General features: G+C 38.8%; 1 protein-coding gene and 1 long non-coding RNA gene across 6 annotated transcripts in view; one reads left to right on the forward strand and one right to left on the reverse strand.

Annotated features, from left to right (window-relative positions):
• Positions 1-13,075, forward strand: part of dlk1 (delta like non-canonical Notch ligand 1) — a 63,371-nt gene extending 50,296 nt beyond the window's left edge. For all 4 annotated transcript variants that reach the window (XM_088355122.1, XM_088355121.1, XM_088355124.1 and 1 more), the window contains 2 exons: positions 771-912; positions 6,373-13,075. In XM_088355122.1, coding sequence (XP_088211248.1) covers positions 771-912; positions 6,373-7,117 — 887 coding nt within the window. In that variant the 3' untranslated portion in view covers positions 7,118-13,075. The remainder of the gene's footprint in view (positions 1-770; positions 913-6,372) is intronic.
• The window catches only part of LOC148352047 (uncharacterized), a 75,005-nt gene continuing 63,599 nt past the window's right edge, over positions 11,292-22,697 (reverse strand). The window contains exons 3-4 of one of the 2 annotated variants that reach the window (XR_015852948.1): positions 11,904-11,954; positions 11,292-11,429 (exon numbers count right to left, since the gene is read on the reverse strand). This is a non-coding gene — a long non-coding RNA (uncharacterized LOC148352047). The remainder of the gene's footprint in view (positions 11,430-11,903; positions 11,955-22,697) is intronic. The other variant, XR_015852949.1, reaches the window with a different exon arrangement.

Here is a 22,697-nt window from a genome sequence, read left to right on the forward strand (position 1 = left end):
GTTAAAAATACAATAATAACATCAAAGAAATAGAATACATAAATACCCAATATAACGTGTTGATATAGAGTATTTAAATAGTGCTATATAAAATACACACTAATAAAAATAGGGTAATATGCAAATGTGGGGGTAGGGTTTAATGTGGGCTTTTACTCCCCCGGGTGGAGTTAAAGAGCCTCATGGCATGAAGAAGAAATGATCTCCTCAGTCTGTTTTGTTCAGATCCACTAACATATTTGCGATTTTAAGTTCTAAAAATCTATGTCTTGATTAACACACACAAAACTAAAAATCGCATATGTTAATTGCAGATATATTTGTAGATCTGCAAAATCTATGATTCTTTGCTTTGAGAGGCCTTTAAAAGTGTTTGAATTTGTCCATGAAAAAAGTACAGTAAAGGAACCCTGCTTCAGGAAGATGTGTTTAATCACTATCCAGGGTTAACTTTGATGCTTTTAGGGCGTCTTGAATGGCTCCATTAGTTTTTAATTATTTCACATTGAGAATTCGAGCTACGAGGACGATCCCGGAAAGAATTAAACTCATATGAAGACATACCACCGTAAGTGGTCCCTGGAGGACTTGCGATTCATACAGGGGTTATTTTTAGATCACAGTGGGGGGAAGGGCTAATCAAGGTTGTTGAAGGTGACCCCAAGGTGCTTGAAAAGGCTGGCGTCGCCGAGTAGAAATAGAGGACGTGAGGAAACAAAGGACGACGTCACAGATGAAAACAGGATAAAAATGTTGGGGTGCCATTGCAGATACCCGCCTGTGCTCGTCACGCCCTTGTTCCGGGAACGCAACCTGTATCGAGACCGGAGAAGGGGGGTACCTTTGCGTCTGCCCGCAAGGTTTCACCGGCCCAACCTGCCAGCTGAGGAAGAAAGTCTGTCTCAATGGCGGGTAAAGTCACTTTTTTTCAAGTTTATTGCGATTTCAAGGAATATTATCAGACTGATGCAAGTCTATATTATGTTGTTAAGAGAAATCACCAGGGGATTGTTTGTATGTGGCTTCATATTTGCACACTGCACAAAAAAAAAAGAAACACTAATTGACAAAAGGACATATTTGCACCAAACAGTACTACAATACAATGATATAATACATGAACATGTTTCTAAGAGATTAAGCTGAGGCAGAAGATTGGAGAGTGCACTGCAATAAATGAAGAAAAACTTCTTTATTTTTAAATAAAAAATCGCCCATATGTAAAAACTTGTTTATTTTTGGATAGGCTTGTAAACAAAAACAATACAAACACATACACACACATATATGTAGAAAAAAATCAATTTAATAATTAATAACAAATACAATTTGCTTCATGGCATTATAGTTTTTTTCACAAGTATTTTTCCAGACTGTTTTACCATAAAAATAATTTAAAATATTGTTAAAATTGTCTTAAAATCACAAAAGCATGACACTATTCATTAAAAAAAAAAACTCACGTGAGAAAAATAAATATACGATTAAGAAATATATCTATAAAAAGAGATAAATTGGCAGGTGGAAAAAAATACAAGAAAAACTTAACAAACAAAAGTTCCTCAATAGTACAAGCATCAGGACCCAAACGCGTGACGTTTCTCTCACAAGCCTTTTATTTTGCGGGAAATGGGGAGTCATGCACGTTAGGCAGCAGTCTGGCGTGAAATGATGGGAAGCCAGAGGCTGACAAGATTGATACCAATTGCCAGAGTAGATATCGGACAGATGGGGTCGATACTGGACAGGATTGCTAAGGAAACAGGATATTGAAATAAAACAGGACAAACTAGACGGGAACAAAAACTGGAGAGAATAATAAACAGGATAAAAATAGACTGTAACGAAACAGGAAACTGATATTAAACAGGAACAATACCGGACAGGAAATGCCAGCAGGAAATAGGACCGAGTCTCGCAGGGCAGAGGTTCGTTGACGGACTGACAAACGAAGAGTGAGAGCACTGAGCTTAAATAGACAGAAAGCCAATCTGTCAATGAGCCGCAGCTGGCGCCACACGGGCGGGGCCAATTGGGCGCCATGGCAACCATGACAGCTATATGCCATATAAAATAAAAACATATCAATAAATACAATTTTGCTTTATGGGTTGAAACTTTTATATTTTTTGTAAATTAATTTATATCATTTTATTATCTCTACTGTTTTTTGTTTGTATTTCTACAGACCCTTTGGACCATATAAAACTACTTGGAATACTGTCAATATTGGCTTGATCCTCTTAAGATGTTAAATGGCCTGTAAATACTAAGTTCTATTTTTTCTCTCTCACCATAGTATAAAGAATTCTTTACATTTTTTGAGGATACTTTTTTAAATATCTGTGAATTGTAAAAATTCCAAAAAGGCACCTTGCTGGCAGGTATATAAAATGATTTAAGGATTCATTTTAATCACAAATGCATACGACAAAAAAGGAAGATGTAAAAAAAAAAAGTTAAAAATAGAAGAAGAAACAACAGATAAGCATTTAAGAAAAAGTATAAAGAAAATTGATGGAAAGACTATCCCATTTGCTAAAAAGCAAGTCGGCAGCAGTCACTCCCACAGCAGCTCATGTACCGAACCCCCTTAAAGAAAATACAATAAAAACTAACCAAGTATTGCTACAAAAACTGTCATCAAAATGCAATTAAAATGCGACACTTCACGTAAAATTGACTTTTTAATTTCCCGTACACTCTTGAATGCACGCTTGCCCATTGAGAGTGAAATAAAACGAGCAATTAATTTTTTTTGTGAGCCGTTAGAAAATTGTTTTGGTGACACCTCACATTAGGGGGCTCATAACCACGAGACGGGCCGGCCCCTGAGCTGCCTTTTTTGTTATGATTGCGTAAACGTCATTGCAGTAATTATGGATCCTTGGGGTATTTAGTCCTAAGAACAAAATGTTGTCACATATTGTGTGGTCTTGCTGTGAGAAAGAAGTAAAACTGAGGACAATCATAGATTATTACTGTATTTTTATGACCACAAAGCAAACAAAGGCTTTTTTGAGGCATTGTGTTCACCAAAAATTGAACTACACTCGTGCGGCTGCGATCCATTACACCCGATCGCTTATTGCTGCAAGCAAGAGCCTGCAGAAACGCACGGCTGTAGCCTTGATCCATTGCTGGTCGATTTGCCGTGACCAAAAACCAGCAGATCACTTTTTTTTTCAGTTTGGCCCCCTAAACATGTTATAGATGAAGTGCACTGTTTTTGCCGCGATCCTTTATTCCCAATCCCATATTGCCATGAGACGGGAACAGCAGAAGGCACTTTTGTCAAGAGTTGTGCCGTTCTGGCCCACCTAAATTGAAATGCGCAGTTTTGGCAGTCATCCATTATCCCTGGTCGACTATTGCTGCAAGCAGAAATAGGCAGATTGCTTTTTTTTTTTTTTTTTTTTTTTAGGTCTGGCCGTTGTGGCCTACTTAGAGTGAAGGGCACTGTTTTGACCAAGGTCCATTATCTCAAATCCCATTTTGCTTTTAAAGGCCAAGGACACTTTTATTGGGAAGCATGCTTTTTCTAGATCCATTATCCCTAGGGCCTAGGCGACAATGAGAGCAGAAACCAGCAGAGTACTTTTTTCAGTTTATGCCACTGAAGAATGCCATTGTGGCCTGCCTAAAGTTAACTGTAATGTTTTGGTCACGATCCATTATCACAAATCCCATATTGCCGGTAGAAAGCACTTTTGTCGCGAGGCATGCTCATTTTGGCCGGCTTGAAAATGAAATGGACGGTTGTGAACATAATATGTTATTCCTGGTCCACTATTTCTGAGAGCAGGGTCTGTCAGAGTACATTTTCTGGCCGAGAGAGCAAATTTGTGACATGAGTGAGGCTGTTTCTCCATTCTTTCTCCCTAAATTGAACAACACCTGTGCACCCGTGATCCATTATTGCTCAGTCGACTTACCTTGATGTAGGCAGGGACTGGCAAAGCTGATGTTAAAAAGGGGTGGGGGGGATATTCTTCTTCTTCTAAAAGCATCACAGGATAGAGAGTGCTGCACATTCGAAAGAAAATCTATAGAATTTTTTATGCGCACTGCTTAGTCGTGAGAATTTGATAACATCCTTTTTGAAAGTCGAAATCTGGCTTTCATCTGAGCTCCCGCAGTGAATGGGACCTGAAAATTTTTAGGTCAGATAGTCTTTGGCCTTCCCTTCACGTATGGCTGTGCAATCTATTATCCCTGGCTGACTATTCCTGCGAGCAGAAACGGGCAGAGCGCTTTTTTTTATCCCAATTGGTCTTGGTATCGGTTAATGCTACTTTTTGGGGCGGTATATATTAGTTGTGAAATGTTCTCCCCGTCACCTATGACCACAAACTTGAGTCGTGACCAAAATGAGGTTTTTTTTTTTCTTCTTGGTGTCAGGCCTCACTTGTCACAAAACTCCCGAGTGAAAGGCTGCCCTGGTGAGGTCGTTGGGGTGATGGATGGGTGGAGGTAGATACATGACAGTATTATTAGGTTGATATAAAAAAGTGAAGAAATAAAACAAGGAAACGGGTGCCGAGGGAGGTCATAAATCATTAACTGCACTCAAATGTTAACAACGCACAGTTGGTGAGGTAGCACAAAACTTTTGATATATTTGAAAATTGTTATTATTAAAAAAAAGGAAATGAATGATCCCATTTGTCTAATTTTGCTAGATTGTTTTTTTTTATTTTCTAGTAAAAATAAAAAAATCTATAATAAAAATTTGTGTTGTATCAGGTGTTTTTTTTTATTTTACAAAATAATTTAACATTTGAATAGATTAAAAGATAATATATTCTTGGTATTAGAAAAAAAGTCTTAAAAATGCACGATTTATTTAATAAATCTTGGGGTATTGATAATAATAAAGCATTCCTCCAATTTAAGGTATATTTTATTTATCATGCACGAGTAAAAAAAAAATCTTAAATGTGCATTTAATCAATTCTAAACTAATCTAAAAATTAGTCATTTTAAGGTTTATTTTTGTATTTCTAATCCATGATTATTTTTATCATTTGACTAGAAAAAAAAAATTAACGTAATAAAATGAACATAAAATGGGCAACATGTGTTCAATTTGCTCAGTTTTCTTTTTAAAATAAAATAATATAGTAAATATATAATATGAATTATATACAATTTTTTTTAAAAATGATCAGTTTTCTTTACTAAAATAGTATCAAATAATACACATTTATACAATACTATGAATAATTACTTAAGTAAAATAAAAAATACTATTTACACAAAAAAAGTCTGCTATGTGCCATAAATATTATTTCTTATATTTTCATAGGGCTTTTTTTAATCATCTTTTTAATGAATACTCATTGAATACATCCTATTTAAGTGTAAACGATAATGTCATAACCAATGTTGGGACTAATGCATTACAAAGGATTCATTAGATATGTCTCATAGGACCCTCGATCTGTAAGCAACAATTGGTGGGCATATTTATATCTAGCTACAAACTACATCTGAATACTGTTATTGTGGCGCAGTCTCAAGGAGTGAGTATGAGGAAACTGTATTTCTCCTCATGCAGATATTCTCCCTACCATACGTATGTATACACTCGCATCCAAGCCAAATTAACAACTATTAAATATTTCCTCAAATTTGGGGTCAGTTTATAAGCGCATTTTCTTCAGTGTCTCACCAAAAGCGAATGGTAGGCAGCGTGTTGGGAGGGGGGGCATACAGGAACAATAAACCAATTCAATCAATGGGGAAAACAAATGCACAGAATTTATGGTAGAATTGTGAATAATTTGTGTTTTTATGCCATGCCTGTAGAAAAAAGCAAAACATCTTGGATAGTACCCAGAACTGGAGAAAGGGTGGTTTTAAGCTCAGACAAAATTGATATGGAGTGTCTCAGCAAAGCGCTCGGTTGCAAAATCTGAAGAAAAGCACAAGCAAAGTAATAGGAAGAGTTTATTGCTTCACATGTTGATGTACATGATTTCTTCCATTTCTTTTATTGTGTTGCTATTTCAAAGCAGTTTGAGAGGCTTGACTATGTGAGCATATACAGTGATTTGTAACGAGATAGTTATTTTCGGAGAAACACGCTACTTTTTGGCGTCAGTAATCATGGGGTACCTAAATTACATTTTAAATGAAGTAATTAGTAACTGTTTTTCAGTAACGCGGCCAAAACTGGTTATATCCATCTTAAAGGAACCAAAAAGAAAGAAAGGGGGCTCCAAGACAGAATCCTGAGGGACCCCACAAATTAGGCACAAAAAACAACATTTGTACTAAATGGGACATGCACCCATTCAGATGAGTGCCCACCCAAAGGTCACTACTCGACAACCCACTAACCATTATCTCTTTTGTTCCGTCCTTCAGTTCCCCTTGCCAAAACGGAGGCATTTGCACAGAAAAGAACGGTGTGTCGGACGTCCAGGCGTCCTGTTCTTGCCCCCCGGGATATTCCGGAGACTTCTGCCAAACCCCTGCTGCCCTTTGCCGCCCCAACCCATGTCAAAATGGCGGCAACTGCACCGAACAGGGTGCCGCCTTCTCGTGTTCCTGTCTGCCAGGCCGAACCGGCGCCACTTGCGCCGACGCCGAAACCTCGCCGTGCGCGGCGATGCCCTGCGCCGACGGCGCCACCTGCCTGGCCCGGCTCGACGGAACCTTCCGCTGCCTGTGCCCCAAGCACTACTCTGGCCAGTTGTGTTCGGCGCGCCGGCGCTCTAAAGGTGTTGAGCTCGCACCGCAACACTACTCTCTCCCGGCACACGCCTTCCACAAGCTCCTCCGCCCGGCCGAGCGCGATTTGTTGAAGATCACGCTGAAGGAGACGATACGCCACGGCGCCCTCTCCAGCCACGGGCAATTGTTGTGTTTCGGCATGTTGGCGCTGCTTACCTGTTTGGTTATCCTGGCCACCGCCGGCATCGTGCTCTTCGGACGCTGCCAGTCTTGGATGGCAAACGCCAAGTACAGCAAGTTGGTGCGACGGCAACGGCGAAATCTGCTGAGGGAGGCGGGAGGGCTGGGCCACGAGGAGACGGAACATTCGGTCAACGTCATCCTGCCCGAAAAGATCCGCCTCCACGGATTCGGCAGGCATTACACTTCCATCTGATTCCGACGTCAACCCCGACTGCAGACGGGTGAATGTATTCAAGCACAAGCGCCGATTGGACTCCTGGTGGGCTTAAAATGGTTATACAATTTTTTGCAAAAGCATTGCCCCCCCCCCAAAAAAAAACGTCTTTACATATTAGCATATTTCAGCCTTCAAACTTATGGATAAGAAAACGTATTATTTTCTAAAAATCTACAACATGTGAGACAAACAGCAAATGTATTCAACATTTTATATTGTCCTAACAAAAAAATGTGTTGCAAATACATTGTACAACCTGAACTGCGATCACAGCCACAAGTCTTTATGGGTATGTCTCTATTTTTGCACGTCTTGAAACAGAAATGTTTGCCCATTCTTCCTTACAAAACAGCTTAAGGACGGTTATTGTTTGCTTGCATTTTTCCACAAATGCTATATAAGATTGATGTCTGAATTTTTTTTTTGTTTTAAACCATTCCAATGTATAGTTTGCTTTATGGGTAGGGTCATGTGGGAAGGTGACTCGCACCCCATTCTCAGGTCTTATGCAGATTCCAACAGATTTTCTGCCAGACTCTGCCCCATCCATCTTTCCATCAACTTTGACAATTTTCCCAGTCTATGCTGAAGATAAGGTACTCTAAAGCGTGATGCTGCAATCATCATGTTTGACAGTAGAGAGATGTGCTGTCTTGCTTTCAGGCCAAGTGTAATGTTTTGCATTTAGCCTAAATATTTCAATCTTGATCTTGTTTGACCAGCGCCTTTGGTTCCACATGTTATTTGTGTCTCTTATGTGGCTTCTAGCAAACACCAAACGGGCCTTTTTATAGTATTGTTTCAGAAAAGGGCTTCTTCTTGCCACTCTTCCACGAAGGGCAGATTATTCAGAGAACAACTAATCATTGTGTAATGCACAGATTGTCCCACCTCAGCTGTGTATAACTGAAGGTCATCCAATCTGATCACCTCTTGGTGCTTCTCTGATTAGTTTTCTACTTGTTTGGGCTGGAAGTTTAGAGGGACTGGCAGGTTTAGTAGGTTTACAGTGGTTTTAAGCTCTCTCTATTTTGATATTTGCACTTGCACAGTGCACCGGGAGATGTGTAAATGTTGCAAAATTGACTTGTATCCCATTCCTGCTTACAGCTTTTCCCCAATTTTATTTTATGGTGTGTTCTCTGGTATTTATAATGCTGTTTGACTCCTTTTGCAGACCTACGAGCCCATCACAGACCAGGTTCATTTAAATCAAGACTTAATGATACACTAATACACCCTTTCATTGTTAGTCATTTAGGTTGACATTGGATCTTTCAGAAGTCATCAGGAAACTTCTGGAGTCATTTGACAGAGCTAAAAGAACAGAGGCCGATATTTTTGCAACACCTACTTTTCAGTTTTGTTGTAAATATAAAATGTTGAAATATTTTGGTTCCACTTTGCGATTTCGTCTCACATGTTGTTGGTGCTTCTAAAATATTTTTTGTTTTTTAGCCTTTAGTTTCGAAGACTGAAATGTGCCAATAGGATAAAGTTATTTTTTGGGGGCGCAATACTTTTGCTAAGCACCGTAAATGTCAAAAACATGACCAATTATCAATTGCAGTCTTGGCATCAGCTGAATTGTAATACTCCCAGCAACGTGGTGCTCGCAAGCCGCTTGTAGCCCCCTAAGACCAGCCGAGTCGTCTACAGACCGGTTCGGAAAATAGCTTACCAGTAATGAGTAATTGTGATTTTCTAGGAAATTATATTTTTAACTGGCATGAGAAAATCATTGACATGGTGGTGTGTGTCGTTTGAGGTGTGTAAAAAGTTAAAAGTAGAATATTTTCTCTCTCAAGTATTTGTTAACAATACTGAACTAGGTTCAAAGAGCCTTTTTATATTTATTTTCCCACTGCGCCTATCTGCTTTTACCATACTTTTAGCTACGCTGTTCCCGGACACACTACACATTTTAGAAGCAGGAAAGGGGGGAAGAGGGGTTGTAGAGGGACTATATGTGTGCGTCGCAGTTATTGTTAGTGTAGCATGAAAATGGTTGAAGTAAGAATAGGACTTTTTCAAATACAGTCAAAAGGCCAATCCCCAAAAGATGAAAAAAAAGAAGCGTGTCTATAAAATGCACATACTTGACGAATGAGCTGTGCTCATGACTTAAGCCAAGATATAGCGGCAGAGTAACACAATTTGGAATCCTATACAGATCCAGGTAAATCTGTCCACAACTTTTACCCAGTTCAGATGTTTTAGTGGTTCACTGAACCTATTTTAACTCTACTTCTAATAAGTACAGCCTAATAATAACACAGTAATAACAGTTAGTATTTAAGGTCCGTGACCCCCATCTACAAAGTCATTATTTTATTCACCAACTCATTTTTCAACCAGTGATTATTTTCTAGGAAAAAAACTCGGTGGGAGTTTAATTCAAGCAAAAACAACAACCAAAACGGACTAATTTGCCCTTTTTTAAGAAAAAAAATCACAATAGCACTTTTTCAGAGCAATACTTTTGGTAGTTAACGACACCTGTACCTGCCAATGAATACTCCTCATAAGATTGCTCTCCTTACTCCTAACATTCTCATTTATTATTGCGATGACTGAATGAAGATGTTATATTTACCCTAGCTGCAACCCTTACCATTGCTTCAGCCCTAACCCTAACTTCTACCTTTACCTAGCTCCAACACTAACCCAGCTCCAATGAAAATGTTAACCCTAGCTCCAATGAAAACCTTGACTGTAGCTCCAACCAAAACCCCAACTAGAACTCCTAGCTCCAACAAGATGCTGACCCTAGCACTAACACAAACCCTAACACTGGCTCCAACCAAAACCCTAACTCTATCTCTAACCAATACCTAGCCCCAACTCTAACTCTAGCTCCAACGAAGATGCTAACCCTAGCACTAACCCAAAATCAAACCCTAACTCTATCTCCAACCGAAACCCTTACCCTAGCTCCAACCCCAACTCTAACCCTAGCTTCAACTCTAACTCCAACGAAGATGCTAACCCTAGCACTAACCCAAAATCAAACCCTTACTCTAGCTCCAACCCCAACTCTAACTCTAGCTTAAACTCTAACTCCAACGAAGATGCTAACCCTAGCACTAACCCAAACTCAAACCCCAACACTGGCTCCAACCAAAACCCTAACTCTATCTCCAACCGATACCTAAACCCTAGCCCCAACTACAACTCTAGCTCCAACAAAGATGCTAACCCTAGCACTAAACCAAACTCAAACCCTAACACTGGCTCCAACCAAAACCCTAACTAAAACCCTAACTATCTCCAACCGAAACCCTTACCCTAGCTCCAACCCCAACCCTAGCCCCAACTCTAACTTTAGCTCCAACGAAGATGCTAACCATAGCACTAACCCAAACTCAAACCCCAACACTGGCTCCAACCAAAACCCTAACTCTATCTCCAACCGATACCTAAACCCTAGCCCCAACTACAACTCTAGCTCCAACAAAGATGCTAACCCTAGCACTAAACCAAACTCAAACCCTAACACTGGCTCCAACCAAAACCCTAACTAAAACCCTAACTATCTCCAACCGAAACCCTTACCCTAGCTCCAACCCCAACCCTAGCCCCAACTCTAACTTTAGCTCCAACGAAGATGCTAACCATAGCACTAACCTAAACTTAAACCCCTAACACTGTCTCAGACCAAAACCCTTACTCTGGCCTAGCTTTAACAAACCCCAACCCTCGGAGGCATTGAACAAGGATCTTTTAACACATTTCATATTTATTTGTGACACCCTTAATTACAAAATGTCTCAAAGGACAGCACAGGTTACTATGAACCCATCCCCTGTTCTTAAACCTACATGCGGGCAAGGAAAAACTCAAGAAACCTTGAGAAAGGTAGCACAAGTGGTAGTCCTTCTTCCAGGATGTAGATGTAGATTTAGCATTGGTTAACAGTACACAAAACAGAGTGACAATAGGTTATATGTTTTCTCATATAGATTGTGTCTAAATTTTAGAAAGGATCATTTCCAAAGCGTGTTTTTCTTATTAAATCGAAAACCCGAGAATGATCTCGCATTCAAAAATGAAGCTGGGATGTGCTTATTTTAATCAAGGGAGAAAAATAGTTCTCGTGCAATATGCCTGCAAGCGTCGAATACTGCAAACGGATCGCAATTTCCCTCGTCTTTGAAACACGGACACAACTGCAACATTCGCTTATGGGCGAGACGGGAGACACTTTTGAAGTTTCTTATTGACTTCACTTACCCCAAATTGAAGGTTGCATCAAAGATGGGGAAAAATATCTTCCGACAGGCAGACTCTTCATGCAAGAGAGAGAAAAAAATGAATGATGACCTGTAAATGCGCTGATGCTGTATGTCAACTTTGTGCAGTTTGGAAACGTTTTCACATTTACTCGCTGGTGACAAAATGGATTTGTTGCCGGTTGCCAGATTTGACGTTGGAACGTGATTCAAAGTCACATTGTCTTAAGAAGACTGTTAGAATACAATAACTGAGTGGCGTATCCAAAATAAAATGTAAAGATTAGGGCAGACCTTGTACGAGTAGAAAGTTTTAAATGTTTTCAACAGTTACAGTGCCAAGTGAAAGTACCCCCCCCCCCCTCAGAAACTCTATAATTTTCAAAATTATAGCCAAACAACTGAAAATATTTTCTAGGAATCATCAAAAAATGAGACAATTGTGAAGTTGAACACCATTATTTCAACATTTGATTTTATATTTACAACAACAAAAATGATAAGTAGGTGTTGCAAAAATATTAACTCACTCAACTGACTCTTGAAGCTTCTTGATGACTTCTGAATGAACCAATGTCAACCTAAATGACAAACACAGTGCATTAAGTCTCGGTTTAAAGGCACCTCGTCTGTGATAGGCTGAGAGTTCTGTGAAAGCAGACACATGAGAATAAACCTTATGAAGACCAAAGAACACACCATGCAGGTAGTTAATGAAAGGTTAAAAACAGGAATGGGATTCAAGGAGATTCACAACATTGTGCGACCAATACTATTAAGATGGGAGAGCTTAAAATCACTGGAACCCTGCCACGACCTGGGCGTCCCGATTAAACTTTTGTCCCAAACAAGGAGAAAATCTAATCAGAGAAGCAACTAAGAGGCCCACCATCACATTTGATGGCATGCCGGCATACACAGCTAATGTGAAACAATCTGTGCATAAGACAATTATTAGTTGTACTCTGCATAAATTTAAAGAGCGGCAAGAAGAAAGCACTTTCTGGAAGAATACCATATAAAGGCCCATTTCCTGCTTGCAAGATGCCACATGGGAGACACAAATAGCAAGTGGAACAAGTGCTCTGGTCAATGGAGACCAAAATAGAACTTTTTGAGCTCAATGCCAAGTTTTACGTTTGACGTACGAGTAACACATCACATCATCCTGAAGACACCATCCCCACTGCCAAGCATGGTGATGCTTTTCTTAGCAGGGATTGGGAAGATCGTTGGAGTTGAAAGAAACATGGATGGAAAATATCTTGCAATAGACCTGAAAATGGGGCGCAGGTCCAACTTCCAACAGAACAAAGATCCGAAACATTAAGAAAAATCTGCAATGGAATCATTTATCACTAACCATATAAAAGTGTAAATCAAAGTCCAGACCTCAATCCTATTGAACAAAATTTGAGATGAATTAATTTTTTTTCCACAATTGTTTCTCACCTGTTGATGATTCTGAGAACATATTTCAAGGTTTTGTTTTTTATCTATAAATTGGAGGCTCGAAATATGACAATATTTCAAAAAGTTCTTTGGGGGGGGCAATACTTTTGCAAAGCACTGTAAATCGAATAGAAGTACGGTTCAGTCACTATTCTATTGTACTTACTCTGAGCCTGAAATATTTCCGTTGTGCTTTTTTGTCTAAGAAAGTTTTTACTGTGTGTTGTCTTTAATAAAATGCATTTAGAAAACAGAAGTGTTTGCATCAATGACCTTGCTCCTTAGAAGGTCACTCTTAGGCATAAAAATCTCTCCTTTTGGCAAAATTCACTGTCTTAAAGTCTCAATAGAGGACCTACGTGAGTCGTGTAGTTTTGAGAAGAAACCTTTTTGAAGCCCTAGTTCTATCTTAACTCTATCTACAACCAAAACCCTAACTCCACCCCAAATCTAAGCTCCATCCCTAACCCTAGTTCTAACCAAAGCCCCAACTCTAGCTCCAACCAAAACCTTAGGACAGCTGAGGTGCCCGCAGACGGTTTCTAAAAAGAGCTCACCAAAATGAATAATTTTCTAGTCAAATTATTCATTTTTAGTGGCATTACAATAACATAGTAACAACCTAGTAATAACACAAGTTATTTTAACAAGGGCCGTTGGGGCACAATTTCCTTTAGTGTGTCTTGGGCAAGTACAGAATACTTCTACACTGTGAAGGATTTTATATATTTGACTATAAAGGATTTTATACGATTGACTCATAATGCAATGAAGATTTTCACTGAGTGGGCTTTAGTTCAATGACAGGGCAGGCTGTTCCAAATGCATAATATTTTGTCTAGTTCTGTTGATAACAGGACGCGTGAGTGTGCTGACATAGAATGTTCCAGACATCAAGACGCTCGTCTATGAAATTATGAAGCCCACGTTGGGCTTCCTGGGCACGCCCATGGGAGGGGCCGGCACACCATTATGCGGGGAGAAGATGGCCAATGAGAAAAAGCTAAAGGACTTCAGAAGAAGACTTCCCACAGACGCCAACGTCACTAATTAGCCCGTTTTAGATGGAGTACACTTAGTTAAATGGTTAGGGAAAATAAATCTGCCCCCGTGTGGAAATGTCGGCTTTCCTGTTCATTTTCCCCTCAAGAAACGAGCGCGCATAAATTGTTGGGTCAATGTAGGTTGTGTTTTGTTAAAGGAGTCAGATAACTAATTCGAACGATTAGGTAAACGGTACATTTTGATAATTAATTCCAACAACTGTTTCAGAACAAAAGTTAGTCAAACCAAAATCACCAATACGATAAATATACAAATAGGTAAAGCAAGGTCAAAAAACAACTAAAATACCTTCCATGGCACAACATTTTGAAAATCAAGCTAGAAGTGCAAAAAATGTAAAAAAAAACATTTGGATCCAATATGAAAGTCCATTAACAAGATCATTATAGTGCTTGGGAGACAGTATTGATAATAGCATCAATTCGATCCAAGTACTTCCATAGTATTGATATTTGGAATAATCGAGCAGATGATCAGAAAATAAAAGGACTATAACAATCATTTCATTGGAGTTCAACCTTAATCAGATTATTGTGATTTTATATAATTTGAGTACAATGTTCCCTTTCCAATCCGATTATGACCTGCATGTAAACGTGTGTTGCGATTTTAAACTCAGACTTTCACTCCACATAATCAGGGTTGGGTAGGGTTACTTTAACTGGATTACGTTCAATGACTTTTAGATTACTCCAATACCAAATATGCTAATAAAAGACAAAAGAAACTAAATAGGAATAAAATGACTCAATTTTGTGCAGGCTCGGGGAGTAACGGAATACATGGAACAGCAAAAATGATGTTGGCAAGCTGTTTGGATTTATTTTCATTTTGTTTCTGTCGCATTTGATGTTCGTTTTGCCGGATATCAACGAGATCAAAGCCAGAAGAGAAAGCTTACCACGGGTTGTGAGTCATCTTTTTATTCATATTTGTTTTTTTGTCTTTTATTAGCATATTTGGTATTGGAGTAATCCAAAAGTAATTTAAAGTAATCAAGTTAAAGTAACCCTACTCAACCCTGCACATAATATATATCACCTCCTTGCCTATCTTGTCACTTTTCAAGCTTTTGAAAGCAGATCGTGTCCACAAATCGCATTGAGCTGCAAAACTTGTCACATTATTCGATCATTTTGATCTATAATTAGAAGCACGGCTGTTTGACACATGCATTTATGACGGCGCAGATAGTAAAGTTAAATTATGGTCTATGTCTCCCTCTAGCGGACATTTAGCGTAGCTAACCTCCCCAAAAATATTTGGCGAAAATACGTTAAAATGTTGTAAGATTTAAATAGTTTCTTTTAGATGTGAAATTCACTTTAGAGAGGAAAGAAAGACATTTTAAAAATAATTAAAAGTACTATTGAATTGAACTGGTTTTGTTGCATCGAACGAAACATTGTTTGAATAAGAGCGCAAGGGTGTACATTTTAGACCTGCCACAAGATGTCGCCTTTTCATTGCACATCGCTCAAACGTCAGACAGAACAATGAATCAAAGAAAGATGTAAAAAAAAAAATAAGTCAAATTTAATTTTTAAAATTTTGTCAGCAAATTTGTTTTTGGGGTTGAATCTTTATGTTTGACAAACATTCCCGATGTCCAAATAATATACATTCGATAGAGAGATAGATACATAGACAGATACGATAGATAGATACATAGACAGAGCGAGATATATATATATATATATATATATATAGAGAGAGAGAGAGCGAGATATAGAGCGAGATATAGAGCGAGATATAGAGCGAGAGAGAGAACGAGAGAGATACAGATATAGAGAGATAGAGAGAGAGAGATAAGGAGAGAGAGAGATATAGAGATCTATAGATATCTATAGATCTATAGATATCCATAGAGAGATATAGAGAGCGACAGAGAGAGAGATAGAGAGATATAGAGAGATATCTATAGAGAGATATAGAGATAGAGAGCGAGATATAGATAGAGAGAGCGAGATATAGAGAGCGAGATATAGAGATCTATAGAGATCTATAGAGATATCTATAGAGATATAGAGAGAGATATAGAGAGAGATAGAGAGAGATATATATAGAGAGAGATATAGAGAGATAGAGACAGAGAGAATTAAACATGTAAGAATTACTATTTTTCTCTTTACATTATTTCTTTTATTTATTTAATTGTCTTCTCTGTATTTCTACAGCAGTTTCTGTTCCATAATACTTGATAAGTTTGTATTATTTGGTGGTTTGGCTGTTTCATGCCGATTTTGTTTGGAATCATGCAATAATTTTACATATAGGTAAGTACATATAGGTATGGGGTTAACCGGGGGCTTTACTCTATATGTACTTTGCCAGTTCTTTAAAAAAAACAATAGTTATTATTATTATTGAACATTGCAAAGTCAAATATTTATTGCAGCTCACCAGCAACAAAATGTCTCTTACACTTAAGTGCAACAAAAACTAAACAGTAAGCAATTTAAAATAACAATCAGCTGAAAAACAATATCAAGTGAGTTAAGTAAATGAGCTCAAACTCTCACAACCTGAGACAATGGTCAAGTAGAAATAGGCAACTGCACTTCAAGTATTTTGTTCACAACAAAATTCAACAGTAAAACAATATATAGTCATCCATTCGCTCCATCTTTGTGATTTCATGTTCTTAGTAACATAAAAACCAAGTTACCCATAATGCCACATTGTTATACGAGCGGTGTGTCCCCTATTACAAATGTATGTTATGGTTTACTAGCGAGTGACACGTAGACACGCCTTATCTCAATTTATTTAAAGTATCACACCGCTTTTAACTGTTATTAACGGTAACAGCGTTGTAACGGCGGGAAAAATAATCAGTTAGATTACCTCGTTACAGAAAAATAACGCTATTACATAACAGCGTTATCTATTATGATGTTATTACAAACAGTGCTAATTATAAGTTTACCAAGACTCCGAGTAATTATCTTGCCATAAGTCCACAACAATCTATTATTCTGAGTTTATGACAAATGTAGTGACTCATATTGTCCACTAGGGAGAAAAGACTCAATTAAGCGCATTTAAGAGGAATCAAAGGATTTAGACCTCTGCTTTTCTCCCCTTAATAACGCTTAACAATTTTTTTACATATTTAAATAAAAACAAAATCTTGACTTAATACTAGTATTTTAGTCCCCAGCTGCTTATGTTCATTTTTTTAGAGGGGAATGTTGGACCCATGTGGGGGAGGCAGAAACTGGAAACAAAGGTCCACAAAATAAGGACGGTATTTCTTAACAAAACCAAGACCAAAATACCAAACAAACAAGTGGGGACAAAGCAACTAACAAAATGCCCAAACAAAACCCAGAAACAAAAACCAAACCAGGAACTAGAAATTGCAAAGGGCAAAGGTAACAAAGAAACCAGAAACAAACACAAACAAACCTGTTTTGGTGGTGGAATAAAAAGATACCAGGATGGATAATAGTGGAAGTAATTAATATGACCTAATCAAAATTCATGCATTTCTTCTAACGGCCACCGGGGGCGCGCAAGCAGTAAAGTTAAGAGTGAGACAGGTGGAATGTATGTGTCGAGGACGTTTAATGTAACTTTGTGCTTTGTGCATGAATAAAACTAGCATAATCAGACCTTCATCATGGGAAAGGTGTCAACCTGAAACTAACTGCTTTGCCATACATCCACAACAATGTAAGCCATTTTGTGAATTGCTATACCTGTTGTCTGTACCTTATTTGTACCCAGAATATTCTACGAATAAAACCTTCAAATGGAACTGCTCATCAACTTCAGGCTTGATTTTAATAACTTAGTCAGAACCTAACAACTTAAATTCGAAGTAAAACTTTGTGTGTAAATTAATGAATTTTAAAGATAAAACATTTTGGAACCTACATAAGCCGCACCTGATTATAAGCCGCATGTGCCCACATTAATACATGAGATACTTACCAAGAAAGACGGTACACAGAAAGTTTTAATAATATACGTTACCTTAACCCCTTTATGTTCATACCACCTATCATTGGAAAGCTTCAATTCTTGGGATTTGAGATATGATGACTAATTCAAAACAAACTCATCGGAGAAACATCAAGATCAGTCTGAAACAAGATACCCGGAAACTATAAACCCAAGGTAAGTCACCATTACGTCCCCTGGCCGTCTTCAACTCCTTTGAATGTCTGCGAAAATGGTTTCGTTCGATCAAGGACAATCCATAGGATCCAACCGTGTAAGTAATTGATTCCAAAACACACGAAAATGCCGACGGATAAATAAAAATCCGCCTTAAAACATGTCTGCTTCGTTTGAGGTTGCTTCTTGAAATCTGTTCGTTTCGCCACATTATTTCAATTTACAGATAAACAGACTCCTTACATGATTCACAATCAGGATTGGGTAGGGGTACTTTAACTGGATTACTTTCAATGACTTTTGGATTACTCCAATACCAAATATGCTAATAAAAGACAAAAGAAACTAAATATGAATAAAATGACTAAATTTTGTGTAGGCTCGGGGAGTAACGGAATACATGGAACGGCAAAAATGATGTTGGCAAGCTGTTTGGATTGATTTTCCTTTTGTTTCTGTCGCATTTTATGTTCATTTTGCCGGAGATCAAAGCCAGGAGAGAAAGCTTACCACGTGTTGTGAGTCATCATTTTATTCATATTTAGTTTCTTTTGTCTTTTATTAGCATATTTGGTATTGGAGTCATCCAAAAGTAATTGAAAGTAATCCAGTTAAAGTAACTCTACCCAACCCTGTTCACAATATGGTAATTTCAGACGATGAGGGTCTGTTCATGCTAGTTGCATTAAACTTGCGTCTTCCTCGACAAATATATCCCACCATTCTCTTACCTTTACTGCTCGGACGCCCCCTGGCGGCCGTTAGAAGAAATGCATAAATTAGCTGCATCCTAGCATAAGCCGCAGGGTCAAAAGCTCGGGAGAAGTCGCGGCTTATAGTCCGAATTCGACGGTAATCATCTGCAATCTCCGACATACTCAATGTCGTTTTGCGGCCCCCAGAGGTAAAAGAGGGGCCCCTCTGAGCTACGAAATCAAAACCGGGTGGGGGCCGTTAACCTTTGACCCACGGGCGTGACTGATGAGGCGCGTGGGCCCTTCATACGCACGGAAAGAATTTGCAGGCGTCTCTTTTTTTTTTCTGGGCTTAGATGAAGTCCAGTTTTTTTGATCTTTGCCTGGCACCTCAAATGCTTTCCAGATGAGAAGGCAAAGTGGGGCCCCTCCGCTCCGACCCACGGCGGATTGAAACGTTTACTCCATGAAACGGGATTAGGAAAAACGAGCTGTCGCGTCTTTAAAACGGCTTTTTGGGGTTTTGATGCGAACAAGATGTTTTAGCGACGCAAAAAAATCAACTCGTTTGGTTAACAAAAAGGAAAAGGTTCGGTACCGAGTCATTAATCCATCAAAAAGACTGATTTAGTCGCTAGGTGAGCGAAACAAGAACGGAAGCACACGGAAAGTTCAACTAATACATTTAATGCAAACGCTAACTAGCTACTAACTACTAGTGAATAGTTTATCATTTAGCAAACAACCTACACAAGCAAAAAATACTGTAAATTCATCTCATCTCATTAGCTACACCGCTTATCCTCAGTAGGGTCGCGGGGGTGCTGGAGCCCATCCCAGCCATCTCCGGGCAGTGGGCAGGGGACACCCTGAACTGGTTGCCAGCCAATCGCAGGGCACACAGGGACAGACAACTCACTCGCTCATTCACACCTAGGGACAATTTGGACCGGTCAGTTCACCTGAAATGCATGTCTTTGGAATGTGGGAGGAAACCGGACGAAACCCACGCAAGCACAGGGAGAACATACAAACTCCGCACAGGAAGTCTGGAGCTGGATTTGAACCCACGCAGGAGGTTCCCAAGACATAACTGTGCCGCACATGCGCTAACCACTGCGCCGCCGTGCTGCCCCAGACTGTAAATTATGGTTTGATATTCGTGAATAAGCTATAAATGTTTCTAGCTAGTTTGGAAAGCTAGTTAGCGAATCAACTAGCTCGTCTTTAACAATAATGAACCTCAATAAATAGTTCAATGGACTGGAAATGTTTGTATGGAGTCGTTTCGATTTCTTGCTTGTCATTAAGTAAGCAAGTTACCTGGTTAGCATGTAAATTGGCCCAGTAGTAACTTAGCGATATTTGCCTCCTGTCTTTTATAATTTCATCTTTTAGTGAGTCTTGTTTTTCTTTTCTAAGATTTCTTAGTTATTTTGTAGCCAGAAGTGGCCTTGAACATTAGAATCTAAATCAAGTTAGCAATATTTGCCAACTTACAATTAATTACTACTCGCATATTTTCTATTGTAAATAAGTTAGCTGGTCATCGGGTAAGCAAACAACGTGTTTGTTAGCTAAAACTATATGTTACCTTTAATTAAACGTTAGTGATAAGTTACTATGTGATCGAAAGTTAGCATCACACACAGACACACACAAGAGTCGTTTCAATGACTGGTTAGTTAGCCATGTTGCTAATTGTTGTCACTAAGTTCGGGAAAAGTGTGAATAAATGGGTTGGGATTCTTGCTAGTCAGTGAATGTGATGTATAAAGTAATTTAAATTTTCAGTTTGTCAGGTTGCTTGTCAGTAAATATGGAATAAAATGTGTTTAGCACATTTTGTAGCAAGAAGTGATCTTGAACATTATACTATGAATCAAGTTAGCAATATTTGCCAACTAACAATTAATTACTACTCGCATATTTTCTGTTGTAAATAAGTTAGCTGGTTATTGGGTAAGCAAACAAGTCTTGTTAGCTAAAACTGAACGTGACATTTAATTGACTGTTGGGTTATAAGTTACTATGTGATTAAAAGTTAGCATCACACACACAAAAGAGTCGTTACAATTACTGGTTAGTTAGCCAGGTTGCTAATTGTTGTCACTAAGTTCGGGAAAAGTGTAGATAAACGTGTTAATATGAGTTAGCTGGTCATCGGGTAAGCAAACAACGTGTTCGTTAGCTAAAACTATATGTAACCTTTAATTAAATGTTAGTGATAAGTTACTACGTGATCGAAAGTTAGCATCACACACAGACACACACAAGAGTCGTTTCAATGACTGGTTAGTTAGCCATGTTGCTAATTGTTGTCACTAAGTTTGGGAAAAGTGTAGATAAACGTGTTAGGATGAGTTAGCTGGTCATCGGGTAAGCAAACAACGTGTTTGTTAGCTAAAACTATATGTTACCTTTAATTAAATGTTAGTGATAAGTTACTATGTGATCGAAAGTTAGCATCACACACAGACACACACAAGAGTCGTTTCAATGACTGGTTAGTTAGCCATGTTGCTAATTGTTGTCACTATGTTTGGGAAAAGGGTAAACAAACGTGTTGGGATTCTTGCTTGTCAGTGAATGTGATGTATAAAGTAATTTAAATTTCCAGTTGCTTCATTTTGTAGCCAGAAGTACTCTTGAACGTTCTCATACTTGAACCTGTTTCCACAAAAACTTACTGTATAAGCACCGCTCTTTGCACTTGTGAATCACTACACTTATTGTCTGTAATCTTATTTGTATCCAGAATATTCTGTAAATAAATCCTTCAAAAAGGAACTGCTCATCATCTTCAGGCTTTAGTTTGATAACCTACCTTTCTCACTACTCATTTTATAACACGGCCAAGCTTTGAATTGGGGAGACTTGTTGTTTTCTACTTCTTCAGTCTTATTCATTTCCTCATCCCTCTTGCGCGCTTTTTTGGAGTTTTCGAATTGAGTTTTTGTCAGGACCGGAACGGAGACAGGACCCACTTGCGTTACGTTTCTCTCAGTTTTATTGGGGAGAAAGGAAAGGATTGCACCCACGATCCGGTGATCGCTGGTCGCGGGAAGCAGGTCGCTCTGAACGCGGAAGTGGCACTTCCGTGGCGAGCGATGGCGGTGTCGGGAATGGAAAAACGGGTCAGGAGAGCAAAAACGCGGTCAAGATAAAAAAAACGGGAAACAGACGGTAGCAAAAAACAGGTGGGAGTCAGGGTCGAAAAGCTTGCTTAGTGTAAACTGAAGTTCGCAGTCTGTCATGATTACTGACGGACTGACCAAAGGCGACAGACAGTAATCATGGCAGTTTTGTGTTTTTAAACTGTACCGAGATATCAAAATCGGTATTTTTGAAGTACCAGAACTTGATGCTGATCAAGGAGGCGCCGTTATGTTGAAGTGAGAAGGGGTAAAATCAGATTCATCACACTAAGCCTCCCAAACACTTGTGTCGATATATCACTCCCAATAATAGGATCATGTGTGATTATCCTCGTTTACTTGTAAGCGCTACACGGGCTTAGGCCCCTGCCACTTGACGCGGCTGCCGGCGTGCACAAGGAGGGATCCCTATCAGGAGACACTTTGAAGCAGGGGTCTAAGACTCAATTTTCCAGGGGGCCGGCAGGTCTGAGTAAAGTCAGGCCACATTTCTTAACAAAAAATCTCTAAAAATAAATAAGTAACTATTAAGAAAATCAATCAGTAATATACAAAACAATACAGCAAGTACGAAAACTCAAACTATATGCTGAAGGATTTTATACATTTTACTATAAAGGATTTTATATGATTAAATACAAGTTACATTTATTGAATGCAAAGAAGCTTTTCACCGAGTGGGCTTCAGGTCACGCTGATCCGAATGCGGAATGTTTTGGCTGGGGAATTTTGATAACAGGACTCTGGCGGAAGGACGGCAGGCGATATTTGGAGAACAAGGCCCTGATGACGTAGAAACGCTCTCCTGTTTTGAGTTTCTCCAGACATT

The sequence above is a fragment of the Urocampus carinirostris genome, chromosome 15 (genome assembly GCF_059441175.1).
Source record: "Urocampus carinirostris isolate Australia breed hairy pipefish chromosome 15, RoL_Ucar_1.0, whole genome shotgun sequence".
NCBI lineage: Eukaryota > Metazoa > Chordata > Actinopteri > Syngnathiformes > Syngnathidae > Urocampus > Urocampus carinirostris.